The sequence below is a fragment of the Nyctereutes procyonoides genome, unplaced genomic scaffold (genome assembly GCF_905146905.1).
Source record: "Nyctereutes procyonoides isolate TBG_1078 unplaced genomic scaffold, NYPRO_anot_genome, whole genome shotgun sequence".
In the NCBI taxonomy this organism is placed as follows: domain Eukaryota; kingdom Metazoa; phylum Chordata; class Mammalia; order Carnivora; family Canidae; genus Nyctereutes; species Nyctereutes procyonoides.
The window spans coordinates 38,543,745-38,560,598 of record NW_026575048.1 but is presented as its reverse complement, the minus strand read 5'-3'; the positions used below and the strand labels follow the sequence as shown (position 1 = coordinate 38,560,598).

Here is a 16,854-nt window from a genome sequence, read left to right as displayed (position 1 = left end):
GAAGTCATTCAAGTTCACTCATTCATCACTCTCATTACTTTAGACACATACATTTTAATCTATTGCTTCCTTATTCTTTTTACCCACATTTACAGATTATAGCTCCTACTTTCAACAAGCTTTATATTTACAGCAAAGTTAAGAGCTGAGTCTTTAATACAAGGCATGATGGGGTTTTCCACAAGTAGAAGCTGAGATGGAGTTTCAGACCAAAGCTGGCTACTTAGGGACCAGCGTCTGTAAAATGGAAGGAGGAAGTGAGACTGCTCAGGACGAGGAGTCAGCTGCAGTGCAGACACTGCAAAGCCTTGGCCAGTCTTGCCAGGGGTTTCTGAGATGAGGATTGCCCTTCATTGTCTCAGATTGGGCTGAGGTGGGAAATGTCAGGGCCTTTGTCCCCCTACCTCCCTCAGTCTTTAGAGACTGGGGCCCCAGGAAAGACATGACCTAGCAAGGCAGTGCTTTTCAGCTGAAGTGGACCCTAAAAGCTGTGTCTGGGCAAGAAGTTTTCTGAAGCTTTCCAGTTAGGCCTGAGTTCAAATCCTGTCTTTTGATATGTCCTTGTGTATATGAGCATGGTAACTTAATTTTTCTGGGACTCAAACTCCTTCATGCTGGCAGATGGTGAAAACAGCTCCAAGTCAACTATAGCTTTCCTGTTCTATACTGATGATTCTGCTGCACACACCCCCAGCACACCACCCACACAGACATACTGCTGGTATTCTGAACATACACTGTACCCTGTTTTTTCTTTGTTTCTTTCTGGAGAATGCACTTATGTAAACAAGGTTATGGGACAGTACTTAGTTGACTACAAAACATACAGATGTTAGTCCTCAAGAGTACAAGGCCTGAAGTTAAACCTGGATTCCAGTTCCAATTCTGCCCCTTAGTAGCTGGATGACCTTGAGTGTGTCTGTCAGTTTCCTTATCCCCAAATGGGAATATTAAATGGTGGCTAGTCTCATGGAGTTGTTGGGTTGAGTTGTAAGGATTAAATGGTTAAGACACTTAGCAGAGAATGGAACACAGCAAGAAATGAAATAATAGTGGTTATTGCTCTTGATCATAATTATCAACATCTTTTTTAATTAGAGCTCCTTGGTTCTTGGTTCCTTGCCATTACCTCGGTAATAGTTCTGACTAATAGTTCTGACTAAACCATGTGGTACTACTGGCCCTCCTCCCTGGATAGAACATCAGGTAGTTTCAGTCTCTCTGAGCAAAACAAGTCATGGTAGCCTCAGAAAATCTAGTCTACTACACATCTGTGGCCTCTAATTATTAAAGTGCATTGCTGTTTATCAGTTAGGAGCTGCTCACTTCTTTCAGAACACTGTATTAGAGGAAGATACTGGATCTGAGATGGACAACTGTCAGAACACCAACCATGTGTAATGGGCAAAAGAGGGTGGCTGAAATCTCAAAGAATGAAAACCAGTTTAATAAGCATCTAGAAAAGATCAGTTGGTAATTTTTATTTTGGTATCCCTGTGCTACCCAGGTATGAATGGGTTTCTTGGCAGTGTAGAAATAAAATAGTTGGTGATTGGCAGGAGGGGAATATTAAAAATAATATTTGTGTACTAAATGTATGGGTTATGAAGATTCTGCAAAGAAAAATTTTATTTGCATTATTAAGCATAAAATGCCATTATATTTTGGTCTGTTTCTGAGCTGTGAACAGTAACAATTCAGTAATTCTGGTTACCTTTCAGACCGCTTGAAAAATGAAAAAGAACCAATGGTGTTGAAACTTAAGGACTGGCCACCAGGAGAAGATTTTAGAGATATGATGCCTTCTAGGTATGATTAATTGGCGGGGGGAGGAATGATTCTGTCCTTAAAATTCTTTTTAAGGTGGTGAGAAAAGAGTCTTCAAAAGGAAAAGATGAAATATGGAGTAGTGTTACTGGTACTGTCTTATTTGCAGACTATAGTCTTTGGAGGTATGTGTTTTAAATGAGAGAAGTGATTGATTTTGAGATCTGGCTGAATTAATGAAGCTTCACACATTTCCACTGTTAGTGCTCTGCCAGAGAAAAGGCCAGATGAGGTGTGCAGCCTCTGACTTAGAGGCAATACTGGGATTGGACATTTCAGGGTTCAGTGTAATGATATTGCATTAGTAAGACAAATGAGTTGGTAGATCCATTTTCCTGATTTGAGCTTGAAATTTGGAAAGGATCCTTAGAACAAATGAATAATACATTCCTGAGTGTCACTTCTTATCAGGAAGTTACTGCTCAAATCTTTTGTCTGAAGTATTCCAGGTCATTTTGATAAAGATGTGTGCTGTATGAGAGAAAGAAGACATCTTTGTTTATAACTCCTATAATTCTAATCTTAAACATTATTCAAGGAAAGCTGTCTCCATCTTTATAAGCACAGATGTATTTATTCTTTTAGGTAAGGAACAGAACAGATCAGACAGTGATGGATTAGATCTAAGGCAAGCTTATTTTGTAAATGCTTGGTTCTCTTGTCCTAGGTTTGATGATCTGATGGCCAATATCCCATTGCCTGAGTATACAAGGAGAGATGGCAAACTAAACTTGGCCTCCAGGCTGCCAAACTACTTCGTGAGGCCAGATCTCGGTCCGAAGATGTATAATGCTTACGGTAAGGAAGAAATGGCTAACTTAAAAAAATTACAATGGAGATAGAGCATGTCAGAATGTCTGGAAAATTGCTTTTGGGGGAGGTAGAGATGGAAGACCTCTGTAGTCCTGTTACTTCACACAGCAATAGGCTTTATTTTCCCATATTTCCTTTCATTTCTTCTCATGTATATTTCCCTTTCATAGTAGGGTATGTGCAATTTTTTATTTTTCTTTTTTCTGCATTTCATGTTCTATTACACAATCTTTATGTTGCTTAGTAGTTTATAGTGTGATAATTTTTGATGGTTGTAGAGTACATCATCAAATCTGATTTTGTTACTCATTTTAAAGTCCATCTGCTAGCATTCCAGTTGGTTTTTTTTTTTAAGATTTTATTTATTATTCATTAGAAACAGAGGCAGAGGCCTAGGCAGAGGAAGAAGCAGACTCCCTGTGGGGAGCCTGATGTGGGGAGCCTGATGCGGGAAGCCTCACAACTTGAGCTGAAGGCAGATGCTCAACCACTGAGCCATCCAGTTGCCCCCATTCCAGCTGTTTTAACATCTGCCACACTTAAATATCCCTGTTGGGGTAGTAGTTTGTTACTTAAGTTAGTTTTGGAAGCATCCTTTGAATTGGATTTTCATCGTGTAGATATGACTCAGTAAACTATCCCAACATGAAGGATTGCATAGGAATAGAGATTGATTTCCTTAGTTACCAGGGTCATATTTCATCATTATTACTGTGACCTTAACCAGTTTCATGTTGAGGTTTTAGTTAGGTCTTGATTATAGTTGACTGTTTTGAAGGAATTGTTACCAATTGATTGTTGAATGAAGTTTCAGTTTGGGTCATTTAGTGATTTTGCTTTAGTTTTTTATTTGAACCCCATTTTTCCAGTCCTTCTAGAAATTACTGCTTTGATTTTATTCTGTCCTCCCATAATTACTCTAAACTCCAGTCTCTCAGACCTGAGGATGGCAGAGTCTTTCGGCATCTTTGCTGTGTTCTCCAGAGACTATTGGGGGACAAGAAGAGCAAGGGCTTAGATCTCAGCCCCACAGTTCTTCTTTTATGGTAGAGTCAGTCCAGGGATACACCTGGAATGAGGTCAGGGAGCATTTCGAGAAGGGAGTTGATGTTGGGAAACTCCCATGATCTAGATGCCTGAGATCATTCTGCCAGGTAGGGTGTGAGAAGTGGTCTGTGGGAGAGAGTACACAGCAGGCAGAAGCCCCCTGACCTATTTCCCTTTATATTTTGGGTCTCAGTTTAGAGAGCCCTGCGTATGCTTTGGAGCTGCAGCATGTTCTCTGGCTGAGTTTCCTTCCCTCAAGCCCTGGAGAGCAGCTAGTTAGTTGGGGGTCTCAGGGCATACTGTCTTTCCAGCAGAGACTTACAATGAATTTATGTGAATGAAAATATTTTTCCCGCTGAAATAAGTGATGTAATATTACACATAGTAATTATCCCTGCTTTGTAGGCCTCATGAAGCTTATGGGGTAAAAGTGATTATCTGAGAAGTTTCAGAATAAATTGTCTGCTTGGATTAAATATTAGTTTGGCCGCATAGACATCAACAGATAGATGGCAGTATTCCTCTGTAAAAGCTTTATCTCTGACAAAATTGTTCCTATCCAGAGTAAGCAGCTAGGGATTGAAAAAAAATGAAAATATGTTCATTTTCAAATACTTAGACCTTATCATAAACATTAGAGAATGATCACTTTCAAAGGTTGGGTGACTGACTGAGCTGGGACCCCTTAGAGTAGAGTGAAAAGCTCTGTGGAGACATATAGTCAACATCTTTCTAGCTCCAGGACACCATGAGTTTCACAGATGGGGGCAGAGACAGTGACCTGCTCAGGATGTATAAGGGGCAGTCAGTAGCAGGTCTGGGACTAGAATGTTCAGTCTCCTGATTTCCAGGCTAGTTCTGCTCTTCCCCCAACTCCAGTGCTGTCACCCAGCAGCCCCTGTTGTGTCAACTCATGTGCTTTTCATAAATCGATGGTGTTATGTTCCAGGATTTTCTATTTTCTGGGAATCCTTCCCCCAGGACCTTCGTGTTTTTATACTCTTGGTCCTGTTGGAGTTGAGGCTTTCTCTGGTTAGAGACTGTTTTCTTAGTGTGCAGTCATCTGTAGCTGTATGTGGTTGAGTGCTGGGCTGGTAGCTGGGTAGGTGTCACTTCCTTCATCGTTTGGCACAAGTCTTTCCACCTGTTTGGCACTGGCCAGAGAGCAAGTCGCCTGACAAAGTTTTGAGACTATTCACCCTTCCTCCCTTTCCTCCCACCTTGGTGCCCTTCCTTCCTCCCACAGTGTTAACTGCTGGCCTGTAGTTTGTGTTTATCATTCCCTTATGTTTGTAATGCTACTATATATACTTGTATTCCCACAAAATATTCTTTCAGTTTTAACCTGTGTTTGAGCTTTATAGAAGTAGAATCAGACTTTTGGATCATCATCCATGCTATCATTTATAATTGTCCATTTCATTCATTTTCCTCTTATTGCTTTTCCTTCTTAAGTTTTAATTTTTTTACTTTTTATTAGTGAAAAGCTTCCAAATATACCCGTAACTTGAGAAACTAATAGAGTGACTCCCCATATACTGGTCGCCCAGTTATAGCAGCTTTCAGTGTTTTGCCGTGATTGTTTCATTATTCCATCCTGTCCTGTTTTTCCTTTACAATTTAAAGCATATCCTTTGATTTTGCCTAAATACTTATTGTTTAGCCCTCTCCTAAGACTAATATTTCAGCCAAATGGAAAGAAAGGAAATCACTACACTGCTCTTAGGGCCATAGTCCCAGGTTGAAATAAAGGGGTGGAGGGGTACCCCTCTCCTGTATAGAGCTGCTCCTGAAACTGCAAGGCTCTGGCAAGCTGGATGGAAGTCCCTTGGCTGCCTCCAAACAAGACTGCTGTTCCAGGGACTGGTGGGTTAACAAACAGCCTCTGCTTGCCCACTATGAGCCATGCTTCCCTTTGCTGCCCATTCAAGAGTCTTCATGTCAGGGAAGGCCATCTACGGTGACCACAGGGCTCAATGAGCCTCGGGGTGACTGCGAGCAATGCGAGTCTTTTCATGGGGGTAAGAGATTAAAGTTTCAGACTATGAGCACCAACCAGGACCTCATACTATAGCTCACTCCTTCATTCTGTTCCCCTCCCCCCTATTTTTTAACATTTGGAGGAACCAAGGACTGCATTGGGCAGTGTTCTCTTTTGTTTTGAGTGTTATAGCCAGTTGAGTTCCCAGCTTAATGTGTATATGAGAGCTTTCTGTTAGACTCCCCATCTTGAGTAGGCCTTGGGCCTTAGGTTGTGCCCAGAGCACTCTAGGCTATGACAACCAAAGCTTAAGAATTGGCAGAGCACATGTCCTTTTGGCAAATTCCAGCTTTAAGAGCCACTTTACCATTCCTGAGTCTTGCTTTCTCGTTTTTTGGCTTATGAGTATTTAGTATTTCTTCTTTTCTTGCCAGCACACTGATTCATTAAAAAAATTTTTTTTTCAATAATTGCATCCAGGATTTTTAGTTATTCTTAGCAGAGGATCTGTCAAGGACTTATTTTGCCTGACACCAGAAACAGAAGTCCTAGTAGTATAAGGACTTCGTTTTTTATTTTCGTAATTAAGTATTTGAGATTATTTTCTTTCAAAGTTGAAAGGATAACATAATTTAATATTATATGTTGTTCCCTTACCTTTTACATGATTTTGAGAGGCACCTTTTAAATTTTGTGACCAGATATCTCCTAGGAAGTGGGAAAGACAATTGGTAGCCTTTATCATCTCCATAAATTTAAAATGTTTTCTGTTGGCAGGATTAATTACTCCAGAAGACAGGAAATATGGAACAACAAATCTTCACTTAGATGTATCTGATGCAGCTAATGTCATGGTATATGTGGGAATTCCCAAGGGACAGTGTGACCAAGAAGAAGGTAGGGTGCTAAGTGTAAAAGTGGGTCTTACTCTCTGAGCTGGAGACTATGGTCTGATACTTGCTTCTTCTTGCTCCAGAAGTCCTTAAAACCATCCAAGACGGAGATTCTGATGAACTCACAATAAAGCGATTTATTGAAGGAAAAGAGAAGCCAGGAGCCCTCTGGCACATATATGCTGCGAAGGACACAGAGAAAATACGAGAATTCCTTAAAAAGGTGTGCTTTCCACCCTATGGCTTATGAAGAGAGACATAGAGATTACTCTGTGTCAGCAACTGACTGAGAAGTAATCACCACCTCAAAAGTTTAATAATCTCTGCATGTCAGATTGACTAGGCTGAAGCCAGTTGCTGAGGAACAGAGATTCTAAATGATCAGGTTCACATCTCTGAAAAGAGGGGGACTTGTCTTATGTCTTTGTTTTACATTAGAGCACATTTGGAGATTTTTGTGCTCTTTCAGCTTAGTTCCTCTGATTGTCTATTAGCATCCTTTTGTTTTTGTTGCCTTGAAAATCTAAAGACATTGTAATTCCTTGGCCCTTGATACCTGTGTTCTGAGTGAGTTACTTAGGTCCCTGGGGGTTTGTCTAGCCTTATGTAGTAGTAGGTCAGGAAAGCCTCAGGTATTATTGTGGCCATTAGGTTGCAAAGGATCATTGGAAAGGGATACAGGGATTTTTAAGATGCCAAGTTTCCAGTAGTTCTCTGGTTGTTCAGCTAGGCTGTGTGTGGAAGTTCTAGGCAACTGGAAAGATGTTGCATTTGGTTTTTATCAGCATTCAGGCTTTATTTGTGGCTGTTACTCTTCAGTTGTTCATGAGGATTAGATGTGAACACTCCTAACCTATTGCCTAGTACCAAGTAGGTCCTTAACCAGCACTGCTTTCAATCAAGGTATTTCTGACTTAGGATCATTTGACTCTTCCAAAACCTGCTGGTCACTATATTGGTTCTTTGATACTGTCTCCCTGAGTATGTGAGTCTGTGCTACCACTCTGTCTAGAATAAACAAATGTAATCTTTGGGACTGCTCTGTAACGCAGATTGTTAAGCGAATACAGATTGTTAATAACTGCAATATAGCCAGTCTGTTTCTAAGGAACTCAAGCCTACTTTATGTTCAAAAGTCTAGACCAAAATACTGTCCAAACATAGTATTTAGAAAAATATGCAAACTGCCAGAGATTACTGGAAATGACAGAAGGAAAACCACATTTTCTTACAGTCTTCTCTTGTTTCTTTCAGTTAATGTCTTTGAGCATTACTTGTCTCTTTGTGCCAATGGAGTACCTATAAAAGAAGGCCTGACATCTTCTGACTGTCCACACTATTTGAGGGTGGGGTGGGAAATTCCCTCATTGGGCTTTAGTGTGTTACTCAGTTTCATAATATTTCAAATGTATTCCAGGTATCAGAAGAGCAAGGTCAAGAAAACCCAGCAGACCATGATCCCATTCATGATCAGAGCTGGTATTTAGACCGATCACTAAGAAAGCGTCTCCATCAAGAATATGGAGTTCAAGGCTGGGCTATTGTACAGTTTCTTGGGGATGTGGTATTTATCCCAGCAGGAGCTCCACATCAGGCAAGAAACATTATTCTTTATTCTCTTTACACTAAGAATTTTTGCATATGTGTTACTGATGTAACTTGTGTTTTCCAGGTTCATAACTTATATAGCTGTATCAAAGTGGCTGAAGATTTTGTTTCTCCAGAGCATGTTAAACACTGTTTCTGGCTTACTCAGGAATTCCGTTATCTGTCACAGACTCATACCAATCATGAAGATAAATTACAGGTGAAAATAGCACTGATTTTTGACATTCTGTCTCTGGCTTCATGGCCCATTACTGACCTTATAAAAAGCGTCAGTGAACTTGGCCATGTCACACTTGGTGCAGTGAGTTGATGAAGTGGCTTCATGTGTAGTTCCTTTGTCAACCTAGGCCAATGAGGAATGAACATAGAGGAAGTCTCTCCTTGCTATTGTTTAGACTCTAAAGGACTATGCCCAAGAAAAAGACTTTAGTACTGAAAATGAATAGGTCTTTGGGGCACCTGGGTTGTACATTGGTTGAGTGAAATCCGATTCTGGTTTCAGTTTAGGTCGTGATCTCAGGGTTGTGAGATTGAGCCCTGTGTCAGGCTCTGCAGTGACTACAGAGAGTCTACTTGGGATTCTCTCTCCCTTTCTATCCTGCTGTGCAAGATCATGAGTGTGTACACACTTTCTCTCAAACAAATCTTTAAAAAAAAAAAAAAAGGAAAGGAAAGAAAACAAATAGATCTGACTTCTGATCCTGGCTCAACTGCCAGACATTGGTCTTGAACAAAGACTTACTGCTGTGTCATTCTTATCCTTGAGTAGAGCAGGACAGAATCTCTGGGATCCAAAAAGGATCTCAGAGAGTGGGTTTAAAGATGCTTTCAGTAGTGAATTATGTAACATAGTTTCATGTTTGGAAAACTAGGAGAACATGGAAGTTTTGAAAAATTGTATGTTGGGGCTAGCCTCTCCCTGTACTCACCAGGCTCAGGGTCATGGGACATTAAAACCTACGGAAGCAGGAAGAGGAGGCATGAGTCTAAAATGTGTATGAAATACTGGCCTGAAGGAGTCTAGTGGCCTTTTAAGTATTGATATCTTGAATACTGAGTTTTAAATTTGGAGAGATTGGTAGAGGAAATGTTTAGTCTTAGTGACAGATTTTAGATTTAGTGGTAAACTGACCATATTTTCTCCTGTTCTTTTAGGTGAAAAATGTTATCTACCATGCAGTGAAAGATGCAGTTGCTATGCTGAAAGCCAGTGAATCCAGTTTTGGCAAACCCTAAGGGTCCCAGAGACGCCTTAACCCCTGTACATTGGAAGTGAATTACTGGCAGCTGTTCAAACTCTTCAGGCAGGATTCCTGTGGACTTTGAGATTCATGTTACCTCATCTTCTTTTTTAAACTGTACCCAACTGGTAAGGGTACTCTGTCTAATGTATATTTCTAGTGTTTACACACACTAAATGTGTATATGTAGGAACTATTTACAGAACATGCATCCTTAAACTGTGACTTTTCACCTAGTGCAGAACTTCTACCATGCTGTAAAAACAAAACCTCTTATCAGCTCTGGAACAATATCTGCAGTTATTCTCCAGCTGTTGGGTTGGACAGCTTAGTCAAAATGGGTTTAAAACCATTAGAAATCACTGCACAGTTTATTTGGTTGTATTTTGTTTTGTGTCTGAGTACCCTCTCCCTCACCCCATAGGGTTCAGATGAGCAATGGAGGAAGTGACAGCTAACGATGCAGTTCCTGCTGTGTTGCATTAGAACTGGCATTATATAGCAGAAATCAACTACTGTACAATTCTTGGGTTTAACCATCTTTATTTAGTTCAATGGAGTTTTAATTTAAATGAAGCTTTGCTAATTTTAAGTGTTAAGCATTTTGCATTAAAGTATTCATATAATATTTTGACTCCACTTACTCCTCTGGTTGTGCATTCAACACACTTTTCTCAAATGTCACCAGGTGTAAGAGTTTGCTCTAGGAGCTCATCTTAAAAGCAGAGAAATTAGATGCTATAGTGATTTGTGAGTCATTATTATAATGCTAACATGAAAATAAGTTTCTTCTCAGCCAAGTGGAAACTTTGTCATACTTTTGCAAAGAAACACCACCAACCAATTAGCTAAATTTGGAGAAGTTAACCAAAAAAAAAAAAAAAAAAAAAAAATAGTGGCTGGTTAAATGGTTGTAAAAAGGTATTTCAGAGATTGAAATATGTTGTCTTTCTTCAGGCCTTTCATCAAGTAGAGTTTACAAATGAAAAGGAAATTATTATAAGTTTTAGAATAGTAGTATCTAAAACAATCCTTTCTAATGCAAGAAATTCATCAAGAAGCCACCTTTCTGTACCTTCCTGATTCTCTTAGATAACTATAGTTATTCTAAATAGAAGGACTAAAATTGAAATCAAGTAGTGGAAACAAGGCCTAGAGCCTGGATTTTTACTGTGTGCTCAGAGTAGGAAGTTGAAGATACCTGCCTAACTAATTCCAGCTGCCTCTTCAAGCCAAAACCTTTAATGGATGAACTTTAAAAAACATAAATTTCTTGAAAAGAGTAAGTAGAAGTATCTGCCCAATCTCAGTGGGAAACATATTCCCTGGGAATTCATCAGAAGCTCCTTTATACAGGTTTGGCTCTAGAATTGGCACTGCTACTTAGAAATTTCCCTCAGCTGAAATAGAAAAACTTAGATTCCTTTCTAGAAGAAACCAGTTTCAAGCCAGGCCTCAGGGGAGTGACAGTTCCAAGACTGTTATTCACAATCAAATAGGTTGTAACAACAAATATGAAAACTAAAAGCCACCAAGAACAAGAATGAGCAAGAACCTTCAGACTGCTATATTAAACCTGCAGAGATTTACAGACTGTAATGATCCAGTGTTATTTTATATTCTGAAATGTTTACTCTGTTAAAAAGAAATGAGAGTGAGGCACCTGGGGGGCTCAGTGGTTGAGCATCTATCTGCCTTTGGCTCAGGGCATGATCCTGGGGTCCTGGGATTGAGTCCCACATTGGGCTCCCTCTGCCTATGTCTCTTCCTCTCTGTGTCTCTCATGAATTTAAAAAAAAAAAATCTTAAAAAAAAATGAGAGTATAGGGATACGATGGAGGAATGAGATTTCCAGAAATTGACCAGACATGGAAAGAAGCTAAATAGAATTTATAGAAATGAGACATGGTTAAAATTAGAAACTTAGCAGATGAGTTGAACAACAAAAAAGGTTTTTATAAACTGAGAGATTGGTAAAAATACAGAATACAGCATTGAATAACAGGAAACTGTAAAGAGGTGTTAACTGATAAGCAGGACACCAGGGACTGAAAGCCAAAAGGATGGTAGGAGGGAGATGCTGTCAGAGACAAAATTTCCCAGTATTCACGACATGATCAGATTGGAGAAGCCCACTTAAATCAAGCAAGGTAAATTAAAAATCCACATAAAATAAGTTAAAGAATATGCAAACAAGTAGATTCTTAAAAACAGCTAGAGTGGGGAAAACCCAATCCTCAAATAAGTGACAGACTAACAGGTGACTTCTCCACAGCAACAGTGAAGGTTAGAAGAAAATAGACGCTCTCACTGTGCTGAAGAACAGAGCCCGAAACAGAAACACAGACAGCCAAATTCTTTCCCCGTTCTTTATGGAAACTTTCAGACAAAAACCAGAATTTATTTTCAGGCCCTCACTGAAGGAACTTTTAAGAACATCCTTAGGAAAGAAAACCCGTATCATGGAAGAAAAAAATTGAGGACAAGGGGAATTACAAAGTCCTGGATACGTTTAAACAATAATAGCATTAAACAATATTTTTAGACCTCAGGATAATTTTCCTTAAAATGTTAAACAACATATCCAGCAGCTCCACTCCTAGGTTTACTCAAAAGGATTGAAAACTAGGATTCAGATACCTGTATGCTCATGTTAATGGCAGCATTATTCACAAGAGCCAAAAGGTGGAAACAACCCAAGAGTCCATCAAGATGAAAGGATAAACAAGATGGGGCATATACATGCAGTAGAGCATTTTTTGGTCTTAAGAAAATTCGGGCACATGCTGCAACATGAGTGAATAAGCCATACCCAAGATAAATACGTGATTCCACTTACATGAGAAGTAATCATATTCTTAGAATAGTTAAATTTCATAGAGACAAAGTCGAATGAATGGTGTTGCCAGGGCAGGGAGGAAGAGGTAATGGAAGTTCCTGTTTAATGGGTAGAGTGTGTATATCTGTCTGGGATGATGAAGTTCTGGAGATGGATGGTGTTGATGATTGCATAACATTGTAAATGTACTTACCCACTGAATTGTACACTGAAAAATGATTAAAAATACTCAATTTTTTATTATGTATATTTTACCAAAATAAAAATCAACTCCCAAGTAGGGAAAGCCTTTGGAGTTGAATGAGAAAATGACATTCTTGGTTTTTAAAAACGGATTAGAAAGGCAGAAAAGGAACAAATGAGGCTTTTCTGAATACTCCAAATGCAAGATAAAGATGGTCTGACTGTAATAAAAGACTCGACTATATGCTGCTTATCAAAGATACAGTTTGACTATAGGTTAAAAGTAGAAGTACAGAAAAAACTACACCATGTAAACACAAGTCCTGGGAAAGTAAGTATGGCTATATTGATACCAATTTTAAGATAGAAGAGTATTACTAGAAAGTTTTTCATTTGTTTGGATTTAGAAAAAAATTTATTTGCTTATAGTTGACACAATGTTAGATTAGTTTGAGCTGTACAGGATTGGATAACTCTATACATTATATATGCTCACTACAAGTGTAGCTACCATCTGTTACCATACAATGCTATTACAATATCATTGACTACATTCCCTATGTTATACCTTTTATTCCTGTGACTTAATCTTTCTATACCTTGGAAGCCTGTATCTCCCACTCCCCTTCACCCATTTTGCCCATCTCCCACCTCTCTCTCCTCTGATGATCATCAGTTTATTCTCTGTATTTATGAATCTGGTACCCCTTTTTGTTTTTTTATTCATTTGTGGTTTTTTTAGATTCCACGTATGTGTGAAATCATAAGGTATTTGTATTGAGAGAAAAAGTTTTAGCGATCATAAAAGGGTCAACGCTGTGGGAAGTTCTAATATTCCTGGATACACACCTAATAGAGAGCATCAAAAGAAAATGAAGCAAAATTTGACAGAATTAAAGGGGAAAAGAAATTCACAATTGGTGGTTTTGCCTCTTTCCATAATTATTATAAACAGACATAAAACCAATGTAAGTATAAAATAATTGAACCTATCAAATGAGGATTTATTAGAACACTAAAGCCAATACTGTAAATAACACATTTCTTTCAAGTGCATATTGATTGTTCACCCAGGAAGACCATACACTGTAAATACATTTCAAGGATTAAGTTTCAATTATAAATTGAAATTGTATAAGTACGTTCTTGATGTGATGATAGTGGAATTTAACTAAAAATCAGTAAAAATATAACTGCAAAATTTCCAAATGCTGAGAAATTAGGCAGCATACTTCTAAGTAACCCATTGATCAAATAAGAAATCAGAATGGAAATTAAATATTTGAGACTGAATAATAAAAATACAACACTTTTTGGGATGCCTGGGTGGCTCAGTGGTTGAGTGTCTGCCTTTGGCTCAGGGTGTGGTCCTGGAGTCGCTGGATTGAGTCCCACATTGGGCTCCCCTCAGGGTGCCTGTTTCTCTATGTGTCTGCCTCTCTCTGTGTCTCTCATAAATAAATGAATAAAATATTAAAAAAAACTTCAAAAATAGTGGAATTCAGTCACAACAGTGCTTAGGAATGGTAGTTTTCAATGTATAAGAATAAGAAGGCTTAAATTACACATAAGTAATATATTTTGGAGATTTTTGCATCTTTGTTAGTAAAGGGTATTGGTCTAAAATTTTGAAATGTCTTTGTAATGTCAGGTTACAATATCAAAGTTCCAATCTCCTAAAAAAGGTTGGGAAATGTTTATATCTAATCTCTGAAAAAAATATATACAGTTGGCCCTTGAACAATAACCATTGAACTGCACACATCCACTTACACATGGATTTACTTAAATAGTTATATTGGAAAATTTTTTGGAGATTTGCAAAAATTTTTCAAAACTCTGAGATAAATCCTGTAGACTAAAAATACCCCCCAAATTAAAAAGGTATGTCATAAATGCATAAAATATATGTAGGTATTAGTCTTTTTACATTTATTACCATAAAATCTACACAAATCTATTATGAAAGATTTTTAATAAAACTGAAGCATGTAAACACAGACTGCATCGGGCCATTCCAGTCAAGAAAAGCAAATAGATGCAGTATGAAATAACTTCATAAAATTAGTATATTGTACTACTTTAATAATTTCATAACCACCTGTTATGTCAAGGTGAGCTCAAATAAAACACCAAGTGACTAGTCATCTCTGCATGAGCAGTTCATGTCTTCAGTAAATTACATATTGTATTAAAAGTGCTCTCTTGGAGTTGTCATGTATTTTTGTGTTGAGGGCAATGCCACAAACAGTAACACCAGGGGACCTGTATGAAGTGCTGCTAATGATGGAGGTGCTCCCAAGAAAAGTTAAAACCTTACAAGAAAAAGTTGAATTGTTTGATATGTCCTGTAGATTGAGATCTGCTGCTCCAGTTGCTCACCATTTCAAGATAAATGAATTCAGCTTAGGAACTGTTTGAAAAAAAATTCATCAAGTTATGGTTGTGCTACACCAACAGGTGCAAAACATTTTCTGTGAAATACTTTTTATCTTCTTGAAAATAAGCATTTGTGTGGGTTCAGGATTCCTGTAAGAAAGGCATGCCTATAGATTAATATCATTTGACAAAAACTTAAAGCAAAAGGAAGGCAAAGAATTTAAAGCTGGAGACTTTAGTGCCAGCAAAGGATGGTTTGGTACTTTTAGAAAGGTTTGGCCTAAAAAATGTCAAGATTTCAAGAGAAGCAGTTTCTACTGACCAAGAGTCAGTAGAGTTCCCACAAGCCATTAAGAAAATCACTGAGGAGAAAGGCTATCTGCCTGAGCAGGTTTTTGGTATAGATGAAAGGCACTATTCTGGGATATGCAGGGTTGGGGGGGGCCACAAAGGACATTTATTAGGAAGAGAAGCAAGTACCAGGGTTTAGGGCACAAAGGGATAGATAGGCTAACTCTTCTGTTATGTGCAAATGCAGTCAGATTTCTGATCAGGACTGCCCTTTAAAGCTGCTAACATCCAAGCATTGAAGGAAAAGATAAATATTAACTGCCAGTGTTTTGGTTGTACAAGAAGTTCTGGAAAATAACTCTCTGGATTGGTTACATTCATGCTTTGCCCGTGAAGTTAGGAAGTATCTCACCAGCAGAGGACTCTGTTTTAAAGTTCTTTTGATACTGGGCAATGCTCTTGGCCTCTCAGAACTCTGAGTTCAGCATTGAAGGCATTGAAGTGTCTCTTTGCTCCCAAACACAACATCTGTAATTTAGCCTCTAGATCCGGGAGATCATGAAGCCATGTATGGCTCATTACACATGACACTGTATGGAAAGGATTGTCAGTGCTATGGAAGAGAAGCCTGATTGAACATCATAAAGTCTGGAAGGATTACACCATTGAAGATACCATCATTGTTATAGAAAAAACTATGGCAGCAAGCCATCAAGCCAGAATAAGTTCTTGCTGAAGAAAACTTCAGATGTTGTGCATGCCTTATCAGGATTTATGACAGTTAAGGAAAGTATGAAAGAGATTGTGAATATGACAAACAGGGTAGGGATTGAAGGGTGTCAGGATATGGGTGTTGGAGAAATTCAAGAGCTAACAGACCCTGCATCAGAGAAATTTTTAAAGACTTGATAGGAATTACCAGTGCCAGACATTGAGGAAAAAGATGCAGATGAAGCAATGCCAGAAAACAAAAGGACAATTTGGCAGAAAGGTTCCAATTATTCAAGACTAATTTTGACTTCTTTTATAACATGGACCCTTCTAGGATACAGACATTGGAACAATGAGGGAAGAAGGGTTGGTACAAATTGAAACATTTAGAGAAATGAAATAAGATACATTATGATGTATGTCCATGAAGTTACTCTGAGTATCCCTGCCTCTCTTGCTTCCCCTTCCACCTCTGCCACCCCTGAGAGAACAATAGCAACTCCTCTTCCTCCTCCTCAACTCAATATGAAGCTGAGAATGAAGACATTGATGATGATTCATTTCACTTAGTCAAGAGTAAGTAATCATGCCATACAGTTAATAAACTTATCTGTTGTATGTGTCTATTTGAAAATATAATAACTTCATTGCAAGAATTAATTGTATGAGGTATTCTTTAGTCATCATCAAGTATGAATTGTGTAAGGCATCATGTGTAAGACTTGTGTGGAAGTGGACAGCCTATGCTTACATAAGCGTAAGATGAGTGGTATTTAATATAAAATTAATAAGTGTATTTTACTGTTCTATAACTGCTTTCAAAGAATTATATTACTGCATAGTATGCCTCTTGTAATTTGAGAAACTGTGTATCAGCCCATCATCACAGATGAATGGTTTTAATGTAACATTCCCAGTACTGGGGAATCCCAGCAAGATGGCAGAAGAGTAGGGGTCCTCAACTCACCTGGTCCCATAAACTTACTTAGATAACTTTTTTTTAATAATAAATTTATTCTTTATTGGTGTTCAATTTGCCAA

The 16,854-nt window shown here is 38.4% G+C and overlaps 1 protein-coding gene and 1 pseudogene across 2 annotated transcripts in view; both read left to right on the top strand.

Moving 5' to 3' along the window:
- KDM3A (lysine demethylase 3A) overlaps positions 1-10,038 on the top strand; it is a 53,819-nt gene extending 43,781 nt beyond the window's left edge. For both annotated transcript variants that reach the window (XM_055327118.1, XM_055327117.1), the window contains 7 exons: positions 1,722-1,809; positions 2,495-2,625; positions 6,446-6,565; positions 6,645-6,784; positions 7,979-8,155; positions 8,234-8,368; positions 9,325-10,038. In XM_055327118.1, the coding sequence (XP_055183093.1) occupies positions 1,722-1,809; positions 2,495-2,625; positions 6,446-6,565; positions 6,645-6,784; positions 7,979-8,155; positions 8,234-8,368; positions 9,325-9,405 (872 nt within the window). In that variant the 3' untranslated portion in view covers positions 9,406-10,038. The remainder of the gene's footprint in view (positions 1-1,721; positions 1,810-2,494; positions 2,626-6,445; positions 6,566-6,644; positions 6,785-7,978; positions 8,156-8,233; positions 8,369-9,324) is intronic.
- LOC129510835 (transcription elongation factor A protein-like 4) overlaps positions 1-16,854 on the top strand; it is a 242,900-nt pseudogene that overhangs the window by 164,135 nt on the left and 61,911 nt on the right.